The 18,111-nt window shown below is 52.7% G+C and overlaps 1 protein-coding gene across 1 annotated transcript; it reads left to right on the top strand.

Moving 5' to 3' along the window:
• Nucleotides 1–223: 223 nt before the first annotated feature.
• Nucleotides 224–16,751, top strand: TDRP (testis development related protein). The gene is made up of 3 exons (XM_049774543.1): nt 224–369; nt 15,007–15,110; nt 16,014–16,751. Exons 1-3 carry the CDS (start codon nt 244–246, stop codon nt 16,357–16,359), a joined length of 576 nt encoding a protein of 191 aa, XP_049630500.1. The 5' UTR covers nt 224–243; the 3' UTR covers nt 16,360–16,751.
• Nucleotides 16,752–18,111: the final 1,360 nt, after the last annotated feature.

The raw sequence follows: 18,111 nt of genomic DNA, 5'->3' as shown, positions 1-18,111 counted from the left end.
GCGCGGGGGCGGGGCCTCCGAGGCGCGAGGGGCGGGGCCGGCGGTCGAGAGCGCCCGCGCCGCGGCCCAGGAGGGCGTCGCGGCGCGGAGGGGGCGTGGCGCCGGGGAGGCGGCGGCCCCGATAGGCGGGCCTGCCTGCGGGGGCGGGGCCCGCGGGGCGCCCCGCCCCCCGGCGCGTCGGGCGCTTGGTCGGCGGCGCGGCGCGGGGTCGCGAGTGGCGGCGGCGGCGTTGGCGGCGGCGGGATGTGGAAGCTGGGCCGGAGCCGGGTGCTGCTGGACGAGGCCCCGGAGGAGGACGACGCGCCGCGGGCCGAGTGTCCGGCGGCGGGCGGCGCGGCGGGGGCGGCGGCGGCGGCGGCGCAGGTGAGCGCGGCCGGGGGGCGCGGGGCGGGCGCGGGCTCCGGCTCCGGCTCCGGCTCCGGCTCCACCTGCGCCCGGGCCCGGCAGGCCTCGTCGGTCGGTCGGTCGGCTCGGCTCTTGGCTCCGCTCGGCTCTTCTCGGCTGCGCCCGGGCCCGACCCCGGCCCCGACCCCGAGGGCGAGGTGGCTGCCGTCCTCCGACGCTCCCCGCCCCGCACGGGCCTGCGCGCTCCGGGCCCTGGAAGCGGCCGAGGGCAGCGCGAGGCGAGCGGCCGGGGCGACCCCGGGACGGCCCCTCGTCCTAAGGCGCCCCCCGCGCTCGGGGTCCCTCCGGCCCCGGGAACCCCGCGGGGGGCTGCGGCTCGAACCGCCCTCCGGCCTCGACCCGCTGCGTGCACGGCAAACGCCCTGCTGCTCTGCGCGCTCGCTCTCCTCTCTCTCTGTCTCTGTCTCTCTCTCTCCCTCCCTCCCTCCCTCTCATTCCTGTGTCTGTCTTTCTCTGTTTCATCTCCACTTCTGTCTGTATTTCTCTCTCCTCTCTCCCTCCTCTCTCTCTCCCTTCTCTACTCCCTCCTCCTCTCTCCTCTCTCTCATCTCTCTCTCCTCTCTCCCTCCTCTCCCCTCTCTCCTCCCTCTCTCCTCCCTCTCTCCTCTCTCTCATCTCTCTCTCCTCTCTCCCTCCTCTCTCTCATCTCTCTCTCCTCTCTCCCTCCTCTCCCCTCTCTCCTCCCTCTCTCCTCTCTCTCATCTCTCTCCCCTCTCTCCCTCCTCTCCCCTCTCTCCTCCCTCTCTCCTCCCTCTCTCCTCCCTCTCTCCTCCCTCTCTCCTCCCTCTCTCCTCTTTCACTCTCTCTCGCTCTCTCTCACCCTCTCACTCGCTCCTCTCTCTCTCTCTCTCTCAGATCTCTCTCTCCTCTCTCTCTCTCTCTCTCCTCCCTCTCTCCTCTCTCTCTCTCTCTCTCTCTCTCTCTCTCTCCCTCTCTCCCTCTCTCTCTCTCTCTCCTCCCTCTCTCCTCTCTCTCATCTCTCTCTCCTCTCTCCCTCCTCTCCCCTCTCTCCTCCCTCTCTCCTCCCTCTCTCCTCTTTCTCTCTCTCTCTCTCTCTCTCTCTCCCTCTCTCTCTCTCTCTCCTCCCTCTCTCCTCTCTCTCATCTCTCTCCCCTCTCTCCCTCCTCTCCCCTCTCTCCTCCCTCTCTCCTCTCTCCTCTCTCTCTCTCTCTCTCTCCTCCCTCTCTCCTCTCTCCTCTCTCTCTCTCTCTCTCTCTCTCTCTCTCTCTCTCTCTCTCCTCCCTCTCTCCTCTCTCTCTCTCTCTCTCTCTCTCTCTCTCTCTCTCTCTCTCTCTCTCTCTCTCTCTCTCTCTCTCCCCTTACTCACCTCTGTGGTCACTCTGGAGCCTAATTATTGAATCTTCTAGCGACAGTTTAATTTTATGAAACCTGTTTTATTCTAAGAACAAAACCTAGCACTCATTCACTTATTCCCTCCCTCGCACTTTTGCCCTCAGCTCAGTTGTTTTCTTTTTTTCATCGCTTATTGGCTTATTTTATCTGTTTCTCAATCTCATTTCCTTAAGTGGCTCACGTAAGTGAAATCACGCAGTGCTTGGCCTTTCCCCTCTGCCTCTTCCTCCCAAAATCGGCCTCCTTGCTCCATCTGACAGGCACCTTGTGGTGGCACAGCTCAGCGCTTGGGTCTCTCGTGTCGCCAGAGCCACCCACCCGGCCCTGCTCCCGAGGGGCAGCTCCTGCTGCGGAGCCCGGTCAGCACCTGCTCGGTCCTGTTCTGGGTTCTAGTGAGTCTGAGGGCTGAATGTTATTGCGATTCACTCCTCCCCGTGGCATAGGAAGAGCGTCTGTGTGCTTATGTTCCATCATGTATCTTGTCTGTTTAATTTTTGTCCTTATTTATTTATTTATTTGTTTATTTATTTATTTATTTATTGGTTTTGTGCCACACCAGGTGGTGCTCAGGTTCCTCCTGGCTCTGTGCTCAGAAATCACTCCTGGCAGGCTCGGGGGATCAGACAGATGCCAGGATTTGAACCACCGCCAGTCCTGGGTCGGCTGCGTGCAAGGCAAATGCCCTGCCCCTGTGCTAGCTATCTCTCTGGCCCCTTTGTCTTGTTTTTAAAGTTAATGTTTTACTTAAATTGGGTTTCAAGAGTTTTTTTCTTTGTTTTGGAAAAACAGTTCTTATCAGGTGTATCTCTTTTTCAAGTATTTTCTCCTAATCCAAGCTTGTCTTCTGAGTCTCCTGTTTATAGAGAAATTAAAAAAAAATTTTAATGAAGGCCTACTTATCAGTTAGCTCTTTTTCTTTATCTTTGGTCTTATCTAAAATTTAATGCCCTGGGGTGAAGCCATAGCACTTTGTGGACTTGTTTGCCTTGTACATGGCCAACCTGAGTTCTTCGGATTTTTCTGTTTGTTTGTTTTGGGTCACATCCGGAGGTGCTCAGAGGTTACTCCTGGCTCAGGAGACTATCTGGGATGCTAGGGTTCCCCCAGCATCCCCTATGGTCCTCCAAGCCAGGAGTAACCCCTGAGCGTCACGGAGTGTGGCCCAAAAACCAAAAAAAAAAAAAAAAAAAAAAGAAAAGTAAATTCTCTGAGCTGCTTCAGGCTACTGCCTTTATTTTTATGAATATACATGGTTTATATAAAAAGATGACATTTATAAAGTGAAAGTGAATCATTAATCATTATCAGCAAGAGAACTCTAAGTTGTGATTTCTGTGATGTTCAGTGAAAGAACTGTGATATTGAGGCCAGAGCGACTGCATTGTGTGGGGGGAGGGTGTTTGCCTTACACGCAGCCGACCCGAGTTCTTGTGAGCCAGGAGTAACCCCTGAGCACCACCAAGTGTGGTCATAAAACAAAAAAAAGCCCCTGTGATTATCAGGTTTCCGAACATTTGCTGTTTAGCATTTATTTATTTCCAGTGGGAGGTTTTGTTATGGTGTTTTGTTGTTGTTGTTTTTGGGCCACACCTGGTGGTGCTCAGGGATTTTTTCTGGCTTTGTGCTGAGAAATCACTCCTGGTGGGCTCAGGTGACCATCTGGCATGTAGGGGATCGAACCCAGGTCACCACATATAAGGCAAGTGCCCTCCCCTCTGTTCTATTGCTTGGCCTCCTTTGTTACACTTTTGATGTAGTTTTTTTTTTGTTTTGTTTTGTTTTGTTTTGTTTTGTTTTGTTTTCTGGGTCACACCGGGCAGCACTCAGGGGTTACTCCTGGCTCTATGCTCAGAAATTGCTCCTGGCAGGCTCAGGGGACCATATGGGCTGCCGGGATTCAAACCACCATCCTTCTGCCTGCAGGGCAAATGCCCTCCATGCCATCTCACCGGCCCCTGATGCAGTCTTTCTTGAAACCTTTGTTATGACTAAATCTTGCATGTTCAGGATAAGTGTTAGTTTCCCACTGTGAACACTTCTACTGGAGTTCGTGCGCCTTCCCTTGTTTTTGTTTTTAATTTGATTTAATTTTATTATTGGGTCACACCCGGCGGTGCACAGGGATTCCTCCTGGTTCTATGCTCAGAAATTGCTCCTGGCAGGCTCAGGGGACAGATGCCGGGATTTTAACCAATGTAGGTCCTGGGTTGAGATTGTTACTGGGGGTGGGGTAGAAAAGAGTGAGTAAGGGCTGGAGAGATAGCACAGGAGTAGGGCATTTATTTGCCTTGCATGCAGACGATCCAGGACAGACCTGGGTTCTATCCCCAGCATCTGATATGGTTCCCCCCGCCCCCAAGCCTGCCAGGAGTAACCCTGAGCGGTGGGATGTGGCTCAAACACCAAAATAAAATAGAGTGAATAAAAAGACAAAGTTTCTTATTTGCTCTAAGCTCAGGAAGATAAAATGCACCTTTAGAAAACTACCCAGTAGATGATTAGAAGCCTCATTTCCTGTGTCTCTTACAACTACAACTCAGCAGTGACATTTTCCTCGAGTTGATAAATGTTGATAGAGATCCTGGTGCCCCCTAAACCCCCCCAGGTTTCTTTGCACCCCTGCCTGGTGTGGTAATGCTGTCAATCGGGTCTGCTGGAAGAAAGTGTCATGCATGGTTTTGCTTTTTGTTCCTTCCACGAATGACCCTGAGTGGCTTTTCACATTCGAGATCCATAAACCACAGTCCTGGAAACGCAGACTGTTCAACCTGGATGTCGACTCCGGTGACAAGCCAGAGCACCTCGTCCGCTTTCATCCAGGCCAGCTTTTCCTCAGGGAAACCGGACCAGGGGTAAGGGCACACTGCCGTTGTCTGCCGGCCAGACACAAAGCAGCTGGAGATGGACGCTTTCCGACTGGAGCCCGAGTCTCCCCCGCTGGTCTCCTGACACCCTCTTGCCCTGTGTCAGGACAGCCAGGCTCAGGACAGCTGGTGCTTCCTGAGTTGGACCCTCGCTAGCTCAGGCGGCTCCATGCAGGGTCATGCTGGCCCCTCCTGCACCTGGAATTGTGGGCAAACGAACCCCTGGCTCTGCTGGCTCTTCCAGACTGCAGTCATGAGTCAGGTGGACTGCGCGCCTCGCAGGCCCGAGCTCTGCGACCGTCACCTGCAGTGCAGTGAAGCTCTGCTGATCAGCTTAGCAGTGCCAGTCCATTTCATTGGGATCTTGCGCATTCGTGTCAGCCCGTGGCTCAGTCTTCTCTTCCTTCCTGGGTCAGTGGGCGGAAGCTCACCGCCCAGGACAGGAAGGCCGTGAGTCAGCACTCCTCGCTTGGGATTAAGCTTCCACTTGGAACCAGGACACGTACCCCTGGTCCCTCCTCTTAGGCCTCACTTGGGGCAGTTTTGGGCCCCGCAGTGACCTCTGTTGGGTCTGCCGGGGGCACTCTATCCATGTCTCACTCTTGTCTTGGGGGCGAGGTGATGCACAGGGAGCCCCATGGAAATAAGGACAAGCTGTTGTGCTTCAGTGCCTGGTCATTCATCACATGGGTCTTGGGTCATCAGGTGAGCTGACCTCTGCTCCAGAAGATTTTGTTGTTGTTTTTGAGTCACACCCGGCGGCACTCAGGGGTTACTCCTGACTCTGCTAAGAAATTGTTCCTGGCAGGCAGGGGGACCATAGTGGATGCCGGGATTCGAACCACCTTCTGTCCTGGATTGGCCATGTGCAAGGCAAACTTACAGCTGTGCTATCTGTCCGGCCCCAGCTTCAGAAGCTTTGATGAGAAGCTTGGAGGCTCCTGGAGGCAGGTGGGACATCAGTGGGTTGGGGTCCAGCGGTTCTTCCTGTGTCAGGGCTGCAGGGAAGTGAGTAGTGAACCTGCTGTGTGATGGGGCCGCCTTTGTGGGCCTGCATGTGTCCCCCAGACATGGTGGCAGTGTTGGTCCGTCTCGTTTAAGTGGTGACAGGAGCCCCTTGATGGCTGGAGCTCTGACTGCAGGAAGGGTCTACAGTGGGAGGGGCGCCCCTTCTGCTTCACAGGCCAGGCTTCACCGGGTGCTCGAACCTGTGACTGGGACCGGCCTGTACACAGCCCTCCTGCACTGCGGCTCCGCCTGGCTCTGGAACTGGGCAGAGGTGTGTGCTGGACACGCACATTGCACAGAGCAGCAGAAACCTGCATGGCACAGCACCTGGCTGGGGGCCAGCCCGTCATGCTGTCCTCAGGAACGAGTGCCTTCTGTGGTCTGTTTTCTGGCACCTGCCCCAGCACCTGCTGTGTGTGTGTGTGTGTCTGTGTGTGTGTGTATGTCTGTGTTCATCCGAGGGCCTGCTCCAGCACCTGGTGTGTGTGTGTGTGTGTGTGTGTGTGTGTCTGTCTGTCTGTCTGTGTCTGTGTCTGTGTCCATCCGAGGGCCTGCTCCAGCACCTGGTGTGTGTGTGTGTGTGTGTGTGTGTGTTTGTGTGTGTGTCTGTGTCCACCCGAGGGCCTGCTCCAGCACCTGGTGTGTGTGTGTGTGTGTGTGTCTGTGTCTGTGTCCATTCGAGGGCCTGCTCCAGCACCTGGTGTGTGTGTGTGTGTCCCTGTCCATCCGTCCCTAGATGTCGAGGGCCAGCTCCAGTCCTGGGTGTGTGGCCCCACAGACTTCAGCTCTCCGGGGTGCTTCTAAACTTCTGCTACCCACTCTGGGGGCATTTGCACTCAAGAGACTTAAGTCCCCAATGTTTTAGGGACCTTTTTTGCCAGGAAGCAGGGACTGAGGTTAGAAACGTACTGTACTGTAATCATATTGGTGAAGGGAAGGTGTTGGAGAATTGTATGACTGAAATTCAACCCTGAACAGCTTTGTACCTGTGTATCTTGGGGTGATTTTCAATTAAAAATTAGGGGCTTGAGAGATAGCACAGAGGTAGGGCATTTGCCTTGCATGCTGCTGACCCAGGACAGACGGTGCTTCAGATTCCCGGCATCCCATATGGTCCCCTGAGCCTGCCAGGAGCGATTTCTGAGAGCAGAGCCAGGAGGAACCCCTGAACACTGCCGGCTATGACCCAAAATACAAACAAAAAATTAACTTTATACCCCTATATTTGATCTGTCATAAATGCGCATGATTTTCAAAACTGAGTTTATTTTAAAATAAAAGATCAAAAACTGATTCCTTTAAAAGCCTTTGAACTGGCAATTTTTTCCCTCTTTTTTCTTCCGACCTTTTTTTGCTTAGAAAGGCATTTCCTTCCTTGACATCGGAATCTTGGTTCCCACCATTTCTTTTATTCTCCTGGAATTTGATTGTACTGTGTTTTGAAGATAAAGATTTAACTTTTTTTTCCTCTCTGACAATAGATGCCACTTGTCCTATATTCATTAAACTGTGTTATCCTTTTCCTCCTCTTTAGTAGCCAATGTAGTATACCTATGTTTTGGGCTTTATGGAGTTTTCCATTTTATTCTTTTGAGTTCATCTGGAGAATATGAAGTTCTGTTCTATTTCCATATTTCACAATTTGGAATTTTCACTTACTGAATTTTTAGAGTACATTTAATTGTTCTTTTGTTTTTGGGCCACAAAACTTCCCAGGGATGGGGCCGGGTGGTGGCGCTGGAGGTAAGGTTCCTGCCTTGCCTGCGCTAGCCTAGGACGGACCTCGGTTCGATCCCCCGGCGTCCCATATGGTCCCCCAAGAAGCCAGGAGCAACTTCTGAGCGCATAGCCAGGAGTAACCCCTGAGCGTCACAGGGTGTGGCCCAAAAACCAAAAAAAAAAAAAAAAAAAAAAACTTCCCAGAGATGTATTTTGTTTGTTTGTTTGTTTGTTGGGCCACACCCAGCGGCACTCTTTATTCCTGGCTCTGTGCTCAGAAATTGGTCCTGGCAGGCTCAGGGGACCATATGAGATGCTGGGAATCGAACCTGAGTCTGTCCCGGGTCGGCCGCATGCAAGGCAAATGCCCTACTGCTGTGCTATCACTGGCCCCATTTCGTTGTTCTTGTTAGACTTTCAGGACTTTACCCTATTCCTATTTGTGTGTCTTACTGGATCATTTGTTACCTTCTTGTTTTTTGTTTTGGGACCATACTTGGTGGTGCTCTGTGCTTGGAATCACTCTTGGTGGTTGGTGCTTGGGGAACCATGTGGGGTGCTGGGAATTGAGCCTTGGCCTGCCACATGCATGGCAAGCACCTTGCTCCTGTACTATTGCTCCTGCCCGTTTCAAAGTGGGCCCCATAGAGCCTTCCCACACTGACACTCCAGGTTGGGGGAGATGCTCATGCTGCATCCCCCAGTGGTCCCCTAGGGGTGTCCCCGCTGTGGGTTTGCAGGTCTGATGACAGATGACGCAGGCTCCCATGCCAGTTCCCACCAGGGGTGCCCTGCCTCACTGCTCTCGCTGCCCCCACCCCCCACCCCCGCTGCCCACCTGACTCCACTGACTACTTCTTGTTCCTGTTGCGCCCTATAGTGTCGTTTTTCCAGAGTGTCCTGGAGTTGGTCATGGGTGGGTGCCAGGATCCTCCGCAGAATGACGCTCCCTGGCTCAGAAGGAAAAGTTTCCCTCTTCGAGGGTGGTTGGAAAGGGCCTAGTGGGAGGAAGTGGAAGGAGGAGATGGCAGGGTGCTGGAGGCGATTTCTTGTACCTGCTGAGTAACACCTCAGCATGTCTGTCGTGGGGACCCAGGTCCCTTGTGGGATGCAGTGACTCCTCGAGGAGTGTCGTAGGTCCTGTGCTGGTGGTACAAGTAACTGAGCGAGCGTGGTGTGGTCCCGGGTCCCAACCTGTGTTGCGTCCCGGTGGGTGTGGTGGTCCCAAGGCCCCCTGGCCGCCTTGGAGCAGTCGATGGTGCGGGCGCTCGCTTTACAAGCCAGCTGAGCCAGAGAATTGGTTGGTTACTCCTCAACTATGGGTTATCCTGCAGAGCTCGTGTCCCATTGCAGCGGCCGGAGATCAGTTTGGTGTCTTCGCTGTAGACAGAAAGGGTTTTGAAGTTTGGTTGTCTAAGGAGTGGGCTGTGTCTCCTTGCTGGGAATTGCTCTCCTAGTTCTTTTTCGTTTTGTTTTTTGGCCACATCCAGCGGCACTCTCCTGGCTCCGTGCTCAGAAATGGCTCCTGGCTGGCTCAGGGGACTATATGGGATGCCGGGGATTGAACCTAGGTCCCATCCTGGATCAGCCACATACAAGGCAAACGACCTACCGCTGTGCTATTGCTTTGTTCTTTGCGCTATTGCTAGTTCTTTAGTGACTGGAGAGAAACTCAGCAGCTTGGCCTCAGTCTGCCTGGTTCTGTGTAGTGGGGGCCAGCCCCTCCTGTGCTCCCAGGGTCTCTCCCAAAGACCCTAACACCCTTGGGAGGCCCCTGCCACCCCCCTACCCCTTTGTAGGCTGGGATTTGGAGGGCAAAATCAGTCCTGAAGGACCACAATGCTCAGAAACTCAGAATCACACCCTTCCCAGGCCCCTTGAGGCCTCCAAAGTGAGCGGCCATCCTGAGGATTAGTGGTTGGGCCCGAGGAATGTGGATTTGTGCAGAGCAGTTATGCACTTAGGGGATTAGCCCTCTCAGGGCTTGCAGATTGGGCTGTGTTGGGGGTGGGTCTGCAGCTGGCTGCCTCTGCTCTGCCTCTGCCTGAGCTCCTGTTAGACCACGTGAGCTAAACGTGTGTTCATGGGACGACAGGAAGGTTCCCGTTGGTGCTGGTTACATAAATTGGATATCACCACCATCTAGGTATCTCTATTTCAGGGCCATACGGTGTCGTGTTGTAAACTTTCCCAGAGAAGTTTTGTTTATTTGTTTGTTGGGTCACACCCAGCTGTACCCAAGGGTTACTTACTCCTGGCTCTGTGCTCAGAAATTGATCCTGGCAGGCTCAGGGGACCATGTGAGATACTGGGAATCGAACCCGAGTCTGTCCCGGGTCTGCCGCATGCAAGGCAAATGCCCTACTACCATGTTATCTCTCTGGCCCCTCCCAGGTAAGTTTTAGGGACACATGGTCAAGTGAGAAGTGGGCAAGGCTGGGGGTTTGGAGTCTCAGCCCTGGCCTCCTGCAGGTTCCCTGAGGAATTCATCAGCCAGTGTCCAGTGTCAGTGATGACAAGGGGCGGCATTTGCTCTCATTTGCTCTCAGAGCCTACAGGGAAATCAGCTCAGGCTGCTCTGGGGGGCAGGGGGTGTGGTGGTGACCCCTCACTCTGTGAGGAGATGTGGGGGCCCTGTGTATTTGGAGATGGAAACTCTGTAGGGACAGGGGGCCTCTGCATTTGGCCAAGGAGGAAGCAGACAATTCTGCAGGGCCTGGATCACTCACTGAAGGGGTCTTGAGTCTGGGAAACAGCCTTTTTAGGGGCTCTTCCTTGATTTTCTTTTTCCTGTGTAGGACTTTGTCAGGAAGCAGTGATCTTACAAAAGGATAAAAGGAGCCCCATTTGGAAGGCACAGCTCTAGGGGTTTTTACCTGGTCTCTTTTTCTCTTCTTTTCTTTTTTGGCCATACCCAGTGGTGGTCAGGGAATAGTCCTGGATCTGCATTCAGTGATCACGGGACCATCTGGGTGCCAGGGATTGAACCTGGGTCAGCTGCCTGCAAGGCAAGCGCCCTCTCTGCTGTATTATCCCTTTTCTTTTTCACCTGCTTAGCAGGTTATCAGAGCACATCCCTGGCTATCCTTAAGTAGTCTGTGATAGGGGCCGGAGCGATAGCACAGTGGTAAGGCCATTTACTTTGCACATGGCCGATCCAGGATGTACCCGGGTTCAATTTCCAGCATCACATCTGGTCCCCAGAGCCTGCCAGGAATGATTTATGAGCACAGAGAGCCAGGAGTGATCTCTGAGCGCTGCCGGGTATGGCCCCCAAACAAACCAAATAAATAAATAAAAAAAAAAGTAGTCTGTGATACACTAATGTCCCCTGCAGTGTCATGTCACCTGCAGGTATGGGCAGTTCCAAGTTGTTTCCTGTTGGCCTCTGGCCCAGCTGCCCTGTATTGGGTATTGTGCTGTTTTGAGTAACAGTGGAGGAGCAGACTTCTTTTTTTTTTCGGTTTTTGGGCCACACCCGGCGGTGCTCAGGGGTTACTCCTGGCTGTCTGCTCAGAAATAGCTCCTGGCAGGCACGGGGGACCATATGGGACACTGGGATTCGAACCAACCACCTTAGGTCCTGGATCGGCTGTTTGCAAGGCAAACACTGCTGTGCTATCTCTCCAAGCCCAGGAGCAGACTTCTTGATTAGTGTTTGATTTTAAGAGAAAGAGCTTTCTGGAAAGGACCACTTTCCGTGGAGGGCGATGCCAGCGTGTCTGCTGTAGGTGGCTTTGCATGCTCACAAGTGTTCCTTCCATGCCCATTGGCTTATGCTGAGTCTTGGTGGCAGTGTTCTAGATCTCTGAAAGGAGCATCAGGCTCCTCTCCTGCTTATGTGGTTTCTTCTTTATTCAGGTTGGGGCTTAGGCCTTGCCCAGCAGTGCTCAGGGCTTACTCCTGACTGCACTCAGAAATTATACCTAGGGGACCGGAGAGATAGCATGGAGGTAGGTGTTTGCCTTGCATGCAGAAGAATGGTGGTTTGAATCCTGGCATCCCATATGGTCACTCGAGCCTGCCAGGAGCGATTTCTGAGCGTAGAGCCAGGAGTAACTCCTGAGCGCTGTCGGGTAGGACCCCAAAACAACAAAAAATTATTCCTGAAGGCTTGGGATCATATGGGATGCCGGGGATCAAACCCAGGTCAGCCACATATAAGACCGTCAGGTGGTATGTGCATACCTTGCCCTCCATGCATGAACTATGTAGTATAGCATCATGGTGGTTCCCTGGGAGTCCCAACATCCGCAGGGAGGGTTAGCGGAGTTGTGTGTGTGTGTGTGTGTGTGTGTGTGTTGATCTCATCTGGTTTCAGTATCAGAATAATGTTGCTCTAACAAAATGTGTTCTAGGGGCCAGAGCAATAGCACAGTGGTAGCCTGGTACACAGCCAACTCTAGAGGTATACCGGTTTGATTTCTGGCATGCCATATAGTACCCCCAGCCTGCCAGGAGCAATTCTGAGTGCAGAGCCAGGAGTATCCCCTGAGACCACTGGATGTGACCCAAAAACAAAAACAAAAAAACCCACGGGGTCGAAGATATATCATGAAGGTAGGGTGTTTGCCTCGCATGCAAAAGGACGGTGGTTTGAATCCTGGCATCCATATGGTTCCCCGAGCCTGCCAGGAGCGATTTCTGAGCATAGAGCCAGGAGTGGCCCCTGACTGCTGCCAGGTGTGACCCAAAAACCAAAAACAAACAAACAAAAAAACCCAAAAAAACTCACACAGAAAACCCACCAAAATGTGTTCTGAAGAATTCTCTCAAGTCTTCTGAGGTCTGCAGAGAGATGGGCAACAGGTCTTCAATGAGGGCAGAACTCGGAGTGCGGTGACGTGCTTTGTGGGAGAGACTCAGACTCTGCCGGTGGCTCCATTTCCTCGTTTCGTCACTGATCCGAGCTCTTCAGTTTCCTCTTGGCTCAGCATGGGACGTTGTTGAGCGCCTCGGACTTGGACTTCGTTTAGGGATCTGTTCACTGCTTTCAGATGTTCCAGCCGATGTGAATGTGTAAAGTTGTGTAGAATAGGCTCCTACCGATTGCATTTCTGCGAACTCTTCTCCCCTGTCATTTTCTCTCCTGAGGCACGGCTGATGGTGCTGGGGAGCCCCGTAATCCGGTATCAACAGGGGCCCAGCATCAGAGAATGCGCTCCAGCAGCCTCTCCTTGGCCTCACATCCTGCTTGTTAGGATTTTCTCTTCTTTCTTGGCGAAGGCTTGTCACTCTTGTTTGTTCTCCTCAACATCCTGCTCTGGCCATCTTCTGTACTGCCTTTTGGTTCTATTTTATTTTCATTGTTTCTGGTTTCACGAGGTCATTTGTTTGTTTGTTTGTTTGTTTTTGGGCCACACTTGGCAGCACTCCTGGCTCTGTGTTCAAAAATCGATCCTTGGGGGCTGGAGAGGTAGCACAGCAGTAAGGCGTTTGTCTTGTAAGCAGCCCACCCAGGAGGGATGGTGGTTCGAATCCCCGGCATCCCATATGGTGCCCGCCCCTGTGCCTGCCAGGAGCGACTTCTGAACACAGCCAGGAGTAACTCTGAAGCGCTGCCGGGTGTGACGCAAAAACAAAACAAAACAAAAATATCTCTCCTGGCAGGCTTGCAGGACCACATGGGATGCTGGGGATTGAGCCTGGGTCCGGACCAGGTCAGCAGCATGTCAAGCAAATGTCCTACCACTGTGCTTTTGCTCCTGTCCTAACATGACTGTGCTTAGAGAAGGTACTTGGCTTGATTTCAGTCCTGCTTTGAGTCTGGATGACTGGCTGCTCTACAACTTGTTCCCTCTACCTGTGAGAAGTCCACGTCCCCTAAGGTGTGGTGGGTGTTCATCATGCCCTCCTCTGTTGCCGCCTTACTGACTTTCCTTTGTGTGGCTTATCATGATAAAAATCAAGTATTAAATCTCAAGCCATTGAAATATTGTTGTCTGCTTCTTTTAGTTCCCAGATTCATTATATTTACCTATATTCACTATGTAGAGTGCACCTTATGAATTATATTCAGAGTTAGATCTTGAAGAGTAGAAGCCTATCAGTTATTTCATATGATGTTTTTGCTGTCACTTTTTCCCTGAGTTCAATCTTAGATTAAGAATTCTGCTGTCGGGGCCAGAGAGATAGCGTGGAGGTAGGACATTTGCCTTGAATGCAGAAGGACAGTGGTTCGAATCCTGGCATCCCATATGGTCCCCCCCAAGCCTGCCAGGAGCGATTTCTGAGTGTAGAGCCAGGAGTAAGCCCTGAGCGCTGCTGGGTATGACTCTCCCTTTCCAAAAAAGAACTCCACTGTCAGATGAGGGGGCAGAGGGCGGTGGTGTAGGATACACTCTGGGAACGTTGGTGAAGGGAGGTCGACACAGCTGGTGGGGTTGGCCCTGATTCACTGTCTGTCTGAAATCCAACTGTGAAGGACTTTGTGCAAATCACAATGGCCTCAATAAAAGAGAATAAAATATTCCTTAACCCCAGTCTTACTTTCCAAGAGGCAGTTGCCCAGTTGGTGCCCTGGTCCTTTCCACACACTGAACAGTGCTTCCTTTTAACACAGTCTAAGATTAAACCTGGCTAAAGGAGCACGGTTGCGGATGGCATGATGTGTCGTCCGTCAGTCACCAAATTTATCTGTCGATGTACACAGACCGTTTGCATTATTGAATGCTGGCATCAAACTCGAAGAGAAAAAAAAATCTGAAAATCTAGTTTTCAGTTTCATCCAGGAAATGTCAAGTATTTAGGGATCAACTAATAAGGCAGAAGCTTTTTTTTTTTGGGGGGGGGACCACACCCGGTGGTGCTCAGTGGTTACTCCTGGCAGGCTTGGGGACCATATGGGTTGCCGGGAATTGAACCCGCGTCCATCCTGGTCATCTACATGCTAGGCAAACCTTACCGCTGTGCTATCTTTCCGACCCCAAGGCAAAAGTCTTGTACACTGAATGCTAAAGTCATTGATCACTGAAGATGCCTTTGAGGTCCAAATCTTGGAATGTTCTACCTGTATTTTCCTCAGGGTACTTTATAGTTTCCTGCAGAATCAAGGGGATCAAGGCCTTTGATCCGCTTTGAACGGACTTTTCTGCCAAGTATGAGATCAGATCGCGCTTTTGTTTTTACATATAACTATCCAGTTTTGCCCAGCTATCCACACGTTTTGAAGCTAGATCGGCTCTCTGCTCTCCTCTGTGCTCAGCCTCCTGCCCCTCACCAAGATGAACACTCATAGGCCGCATGGCTGCGTGCTTCAGGGTGTGAAGTCTTCCTCCCTCACTTCCTCTCTCCTGGCAAGCACGCCTTTGAGTCTCAGGTGCCAGGTGCTGTCAGAAACTTGGTGCAGGATCCTCAGCTTCAGAGCTAAAGTGCTCTTCCTCTCCCCGGCCCTGCCCAGACGGGTGCTTGCTGGGTTAGCGCACACCTGCCCCTCCTCTTGGGTGAAATGCGACGTGGTGACCACATGGCATGTGGAGCTGGTGGTCGAAATGCTGATGAGGCTCGCTGTGAAGCCAGTGTGCTCAGAGGGAGCCGAGGGGCAAGACCTGGGCCAGGCTTCCCCAGTTCCAGACCCTGCCTCCCTCGTGGCTGTTGAAACACAGACTGATCTCCTTTTTCGCTGCATCCGAGTTTTAACCTCTTTCTAACCCTTTAGGGCCAAGGAGCAGGTTTCCGAGGCTGGAAGGAAGTGAGTTCTCTGTTTAATAAGGACGACGAGCAGCATCTGCTGGAAAGATGTAAATCCCCCAAGTCTAAAGTGTAAGTGGCATCCTCAGGTGGTCTCTGGAGAAGTGTGGGACTCTTCACACAGTGCAGATGGTTCACCTTATCCCTGTCACCTGTCCCGGTGGGTGGGTCGTGGATCCATGTGAAGTGACAATCCTGTGTCTCTGCCTCATGAAGAAACAGTGACAGTTGTGCCCTTAGATGGGACGACATCAAGTGAGTGTGGGCCTCCTGCAGGATTGGGGCATTGGCATGGCTATGGTGAACTGAGCAAAGAGGCTTTCTGCCAGCCCCGGCCCTTCGGCATTGGAGCTGGCACTGATGCATGTCGCAGCCGGATTGCCGCCCTTGAGAAAAGCAGCCCCAGAGGCACAGGGTTGATGGGGGAAGGGCTTAGCGGAAACACTCGGGAATCGGACCAGGCATAGTTAAGGTTTTAAACATGATCCCAGTGGCAATAAGGATGCTGGTAAGCTTCGGGGCCCCGGGAACACCTTCCTGTCTCTGTAACACTGGGCCGTGGGGGCTTGTCCAGAAAGTGGAGTGACTTGGGAGACAGGTGCTGCCCCTGTGAGCACGAGAGAATTGTAGGTGCCCTTTGGCTGGGTGTCTACAAAGCCCGTGCATGATGGACAAGGTTCCGGGTCCTCTTGGGCAGGTTGATCTAGGGAGGCTGGGACAGGGAGGCCGTCTGTGCAGCCCCGTTGGAGCCCCTGACTGGACACAGGAAGAACCCCCAGGATTGTCCGACTGAATCAGGTCTGCCTGCCTTGCTCCCCCTTGACCAGAGGGGCCTGTCTTCCTGTCTGACATTTCTCCTAACTGAGAAATGACTGTAACACATTCATGCAGTTTTCCTCATTTTAGCTAACCTGTTGACATAGACTTATTAGTCTTCTAACAAATCACCAACACTGCACTCTTTGATCTCCACAGAGCTAACTTACGATTAAAAGAAGAATTGAAGGCAGAAAAGAAACCTGGATTTTGGGACAATCTGGTGTTGAAACAGAGTTCACAGCCCAAGAAGCCAGATGAGATCGAAGGTTGGGAGCCTCCGAAACTTTCTCTTGAAGATGTGGCCATGGATGTGGGTGACACTGTGAGTGACTGTGCTCCCCGGCTGGACTGGGAAGAAGATGGGAAGGCCTCCAACAAGTACACCAGCCTGGCTGGCTCCGGAAGCAGCTCGCGCTGGGGCCTGCGGTCGGCAGGGAAGCTGGTCGGCATCCGCAGGCCGAGCAGAGGCCACCTGACGGACAGCTGGGAGGGGCTGGAGTGAGCGTGAGCTGTGGCCCGGCACCTCTCCTGCTTACCGCCCACTGTGGTGTCTTTCCTCCCCTCTGTGCCTCCTTCCTTCCTCCTCTCGCTGAACTAGAAAGCCCAGTAGTGTCTGCGACTCCTCCACAAGACAGGGACTGGACACTCGGATGCCTTACTAAGAAGCACTCACCTCAGCTTGGGCTGCTGAAGCTGGGTGTTGGTCTAGCTGCCCCATGAAAGCTCTTTCCCTGGGGCGGTCTTCATGCTGCCTCATAGCCTACATTGCTTCTTCCTGCATAGAGACAGGGAATGGAGCAGTGAACGCACACATGCCTATGGCCAGGAACTTGCAGTCTAGCTGTCAGATGATCTTCCAGTGGTCACAGCAAATCATATTTAGTTGCAGATCACCACTTTTGTAACGAACTTACATGTAGGTGAGCAGGTCAGCTGTCAGTACCAGGGTTGTACCATCCTTGCCGCAATCTGACAGCTGGCTGCACGCGGCGACAATCCAATGGCCTGTCTCTTGCTGTGTGCGTCCCTTTCATTCCGGGACTTGACAGTTCCATCTTTGGTTTCTTCTAGACTTGTCCTTTCGCTTATCAGAGTGAAGAATGCTATAAGGCATGGATCCTTTGTAGACACTTGATACACCTAATTTTGTTTAGAAGATACTTATTCATCACAGTTAAAACCATAGAAAATACTGGAAGTGCCTCTTTTCTTTAAGCCCAGGTTGGGTTTTTCCACGAGATTGCTGCTGTGACTGATGGCAGATCCCAGGAGCCACGCTGGGGCTGTACGCGTGTCAGGCTCTAACCTGTGAGTTACACTTGAGAAGTCACCCTGGGCCAGAGACACCAGCCAGGAAGGTCCTGACACGGGCGCGTGTGGGTGTGTTAGAAGCCCAGGTGTCATCACACCGTGTCACAAGTGTGTGTTCCCCCTCCCCGACCTTCAAGTGGGCCTTGAAGGTGCACCTGTGTGTCAGCACAGTGGAAGGGCCATGGCAACTTCCCTGTCCTTTGTCAGCCATCTGGAGCAAATGCAAAGTTCACATAATTGAGCCTTGAAAGGGGACGGGTGGGACAGGGATGGTCATGATGGCTCAGTTGGACAATCTTGTTTCCTCAGGTCGAAGTTTCTTAGACATCCCCTCCTCAGAGGCCCTCCTGAAAAGGCAGGACCGTCTGGGGTGCCTCCGGCCCTGTCTCAGGGTGCCCTATTGGAAGTGAGGGGCTGCCTGGCTGAGGTTTGTATGTGCGTGACACCAAGTGCCTGTGACGCACCCCACGGCGGGTTGGTGGAGTCCTCCCGATAGCGTCTGAGTCTGGGCACAGCTGGCTGCGCTCTGCACTGTGAATCACGTCTCCCTTCCCTACGAAGATTAGGAAAAAATAGGAGTTTTCTTGTGTTATGACTGTCTGTAATATATTTATTGGCGTGCTTTGGGAGAAATGTTTTATTATTATTCTTTGACAGAATTTGCCAAAGCCACTGTTAGTTTCTCAGGTGAACAACAGGCTATTCTGGGGCCTGATCAGAGTTCTGCAAACGTACAGCCTCACGGCACGAGGGCTTGTCTGTGCACCTTTCAATATCTTGTTACTTAAAAGAAAAGAGTTTGGCTTCAGAGTTAGAAACAGTCAATGCTGAGCTTTTTGGAGAATAAAGTGTCGTTGCTATCCTCTTCCATTTGTCTTTGTGGTTCCTGGCCTCTGCATGGGCATGTGCATGGGTGGATAACTCACCGTGGATGGCGGCCACC

This window comes from Suncus etruscus, chromosome 6 (genome assembly GCF_024139225.1).
Source record: "Suncus etruscus isolate mSunEtr1 chromosome 6, mSunEtr1.pri.cur, whole genome shotgun sequence".
Classification (NCBI taxonomy): Eukaryota; Metazoa; Chordata; class Mammalia; order Eulipotyphla; family Soricidae; genus Suncus; species Suncus etruscus.
Note: the sequence above shows the minus strand (reverse complement) of the source record. Positions and strands in the feature narration are given on the sequence as shown.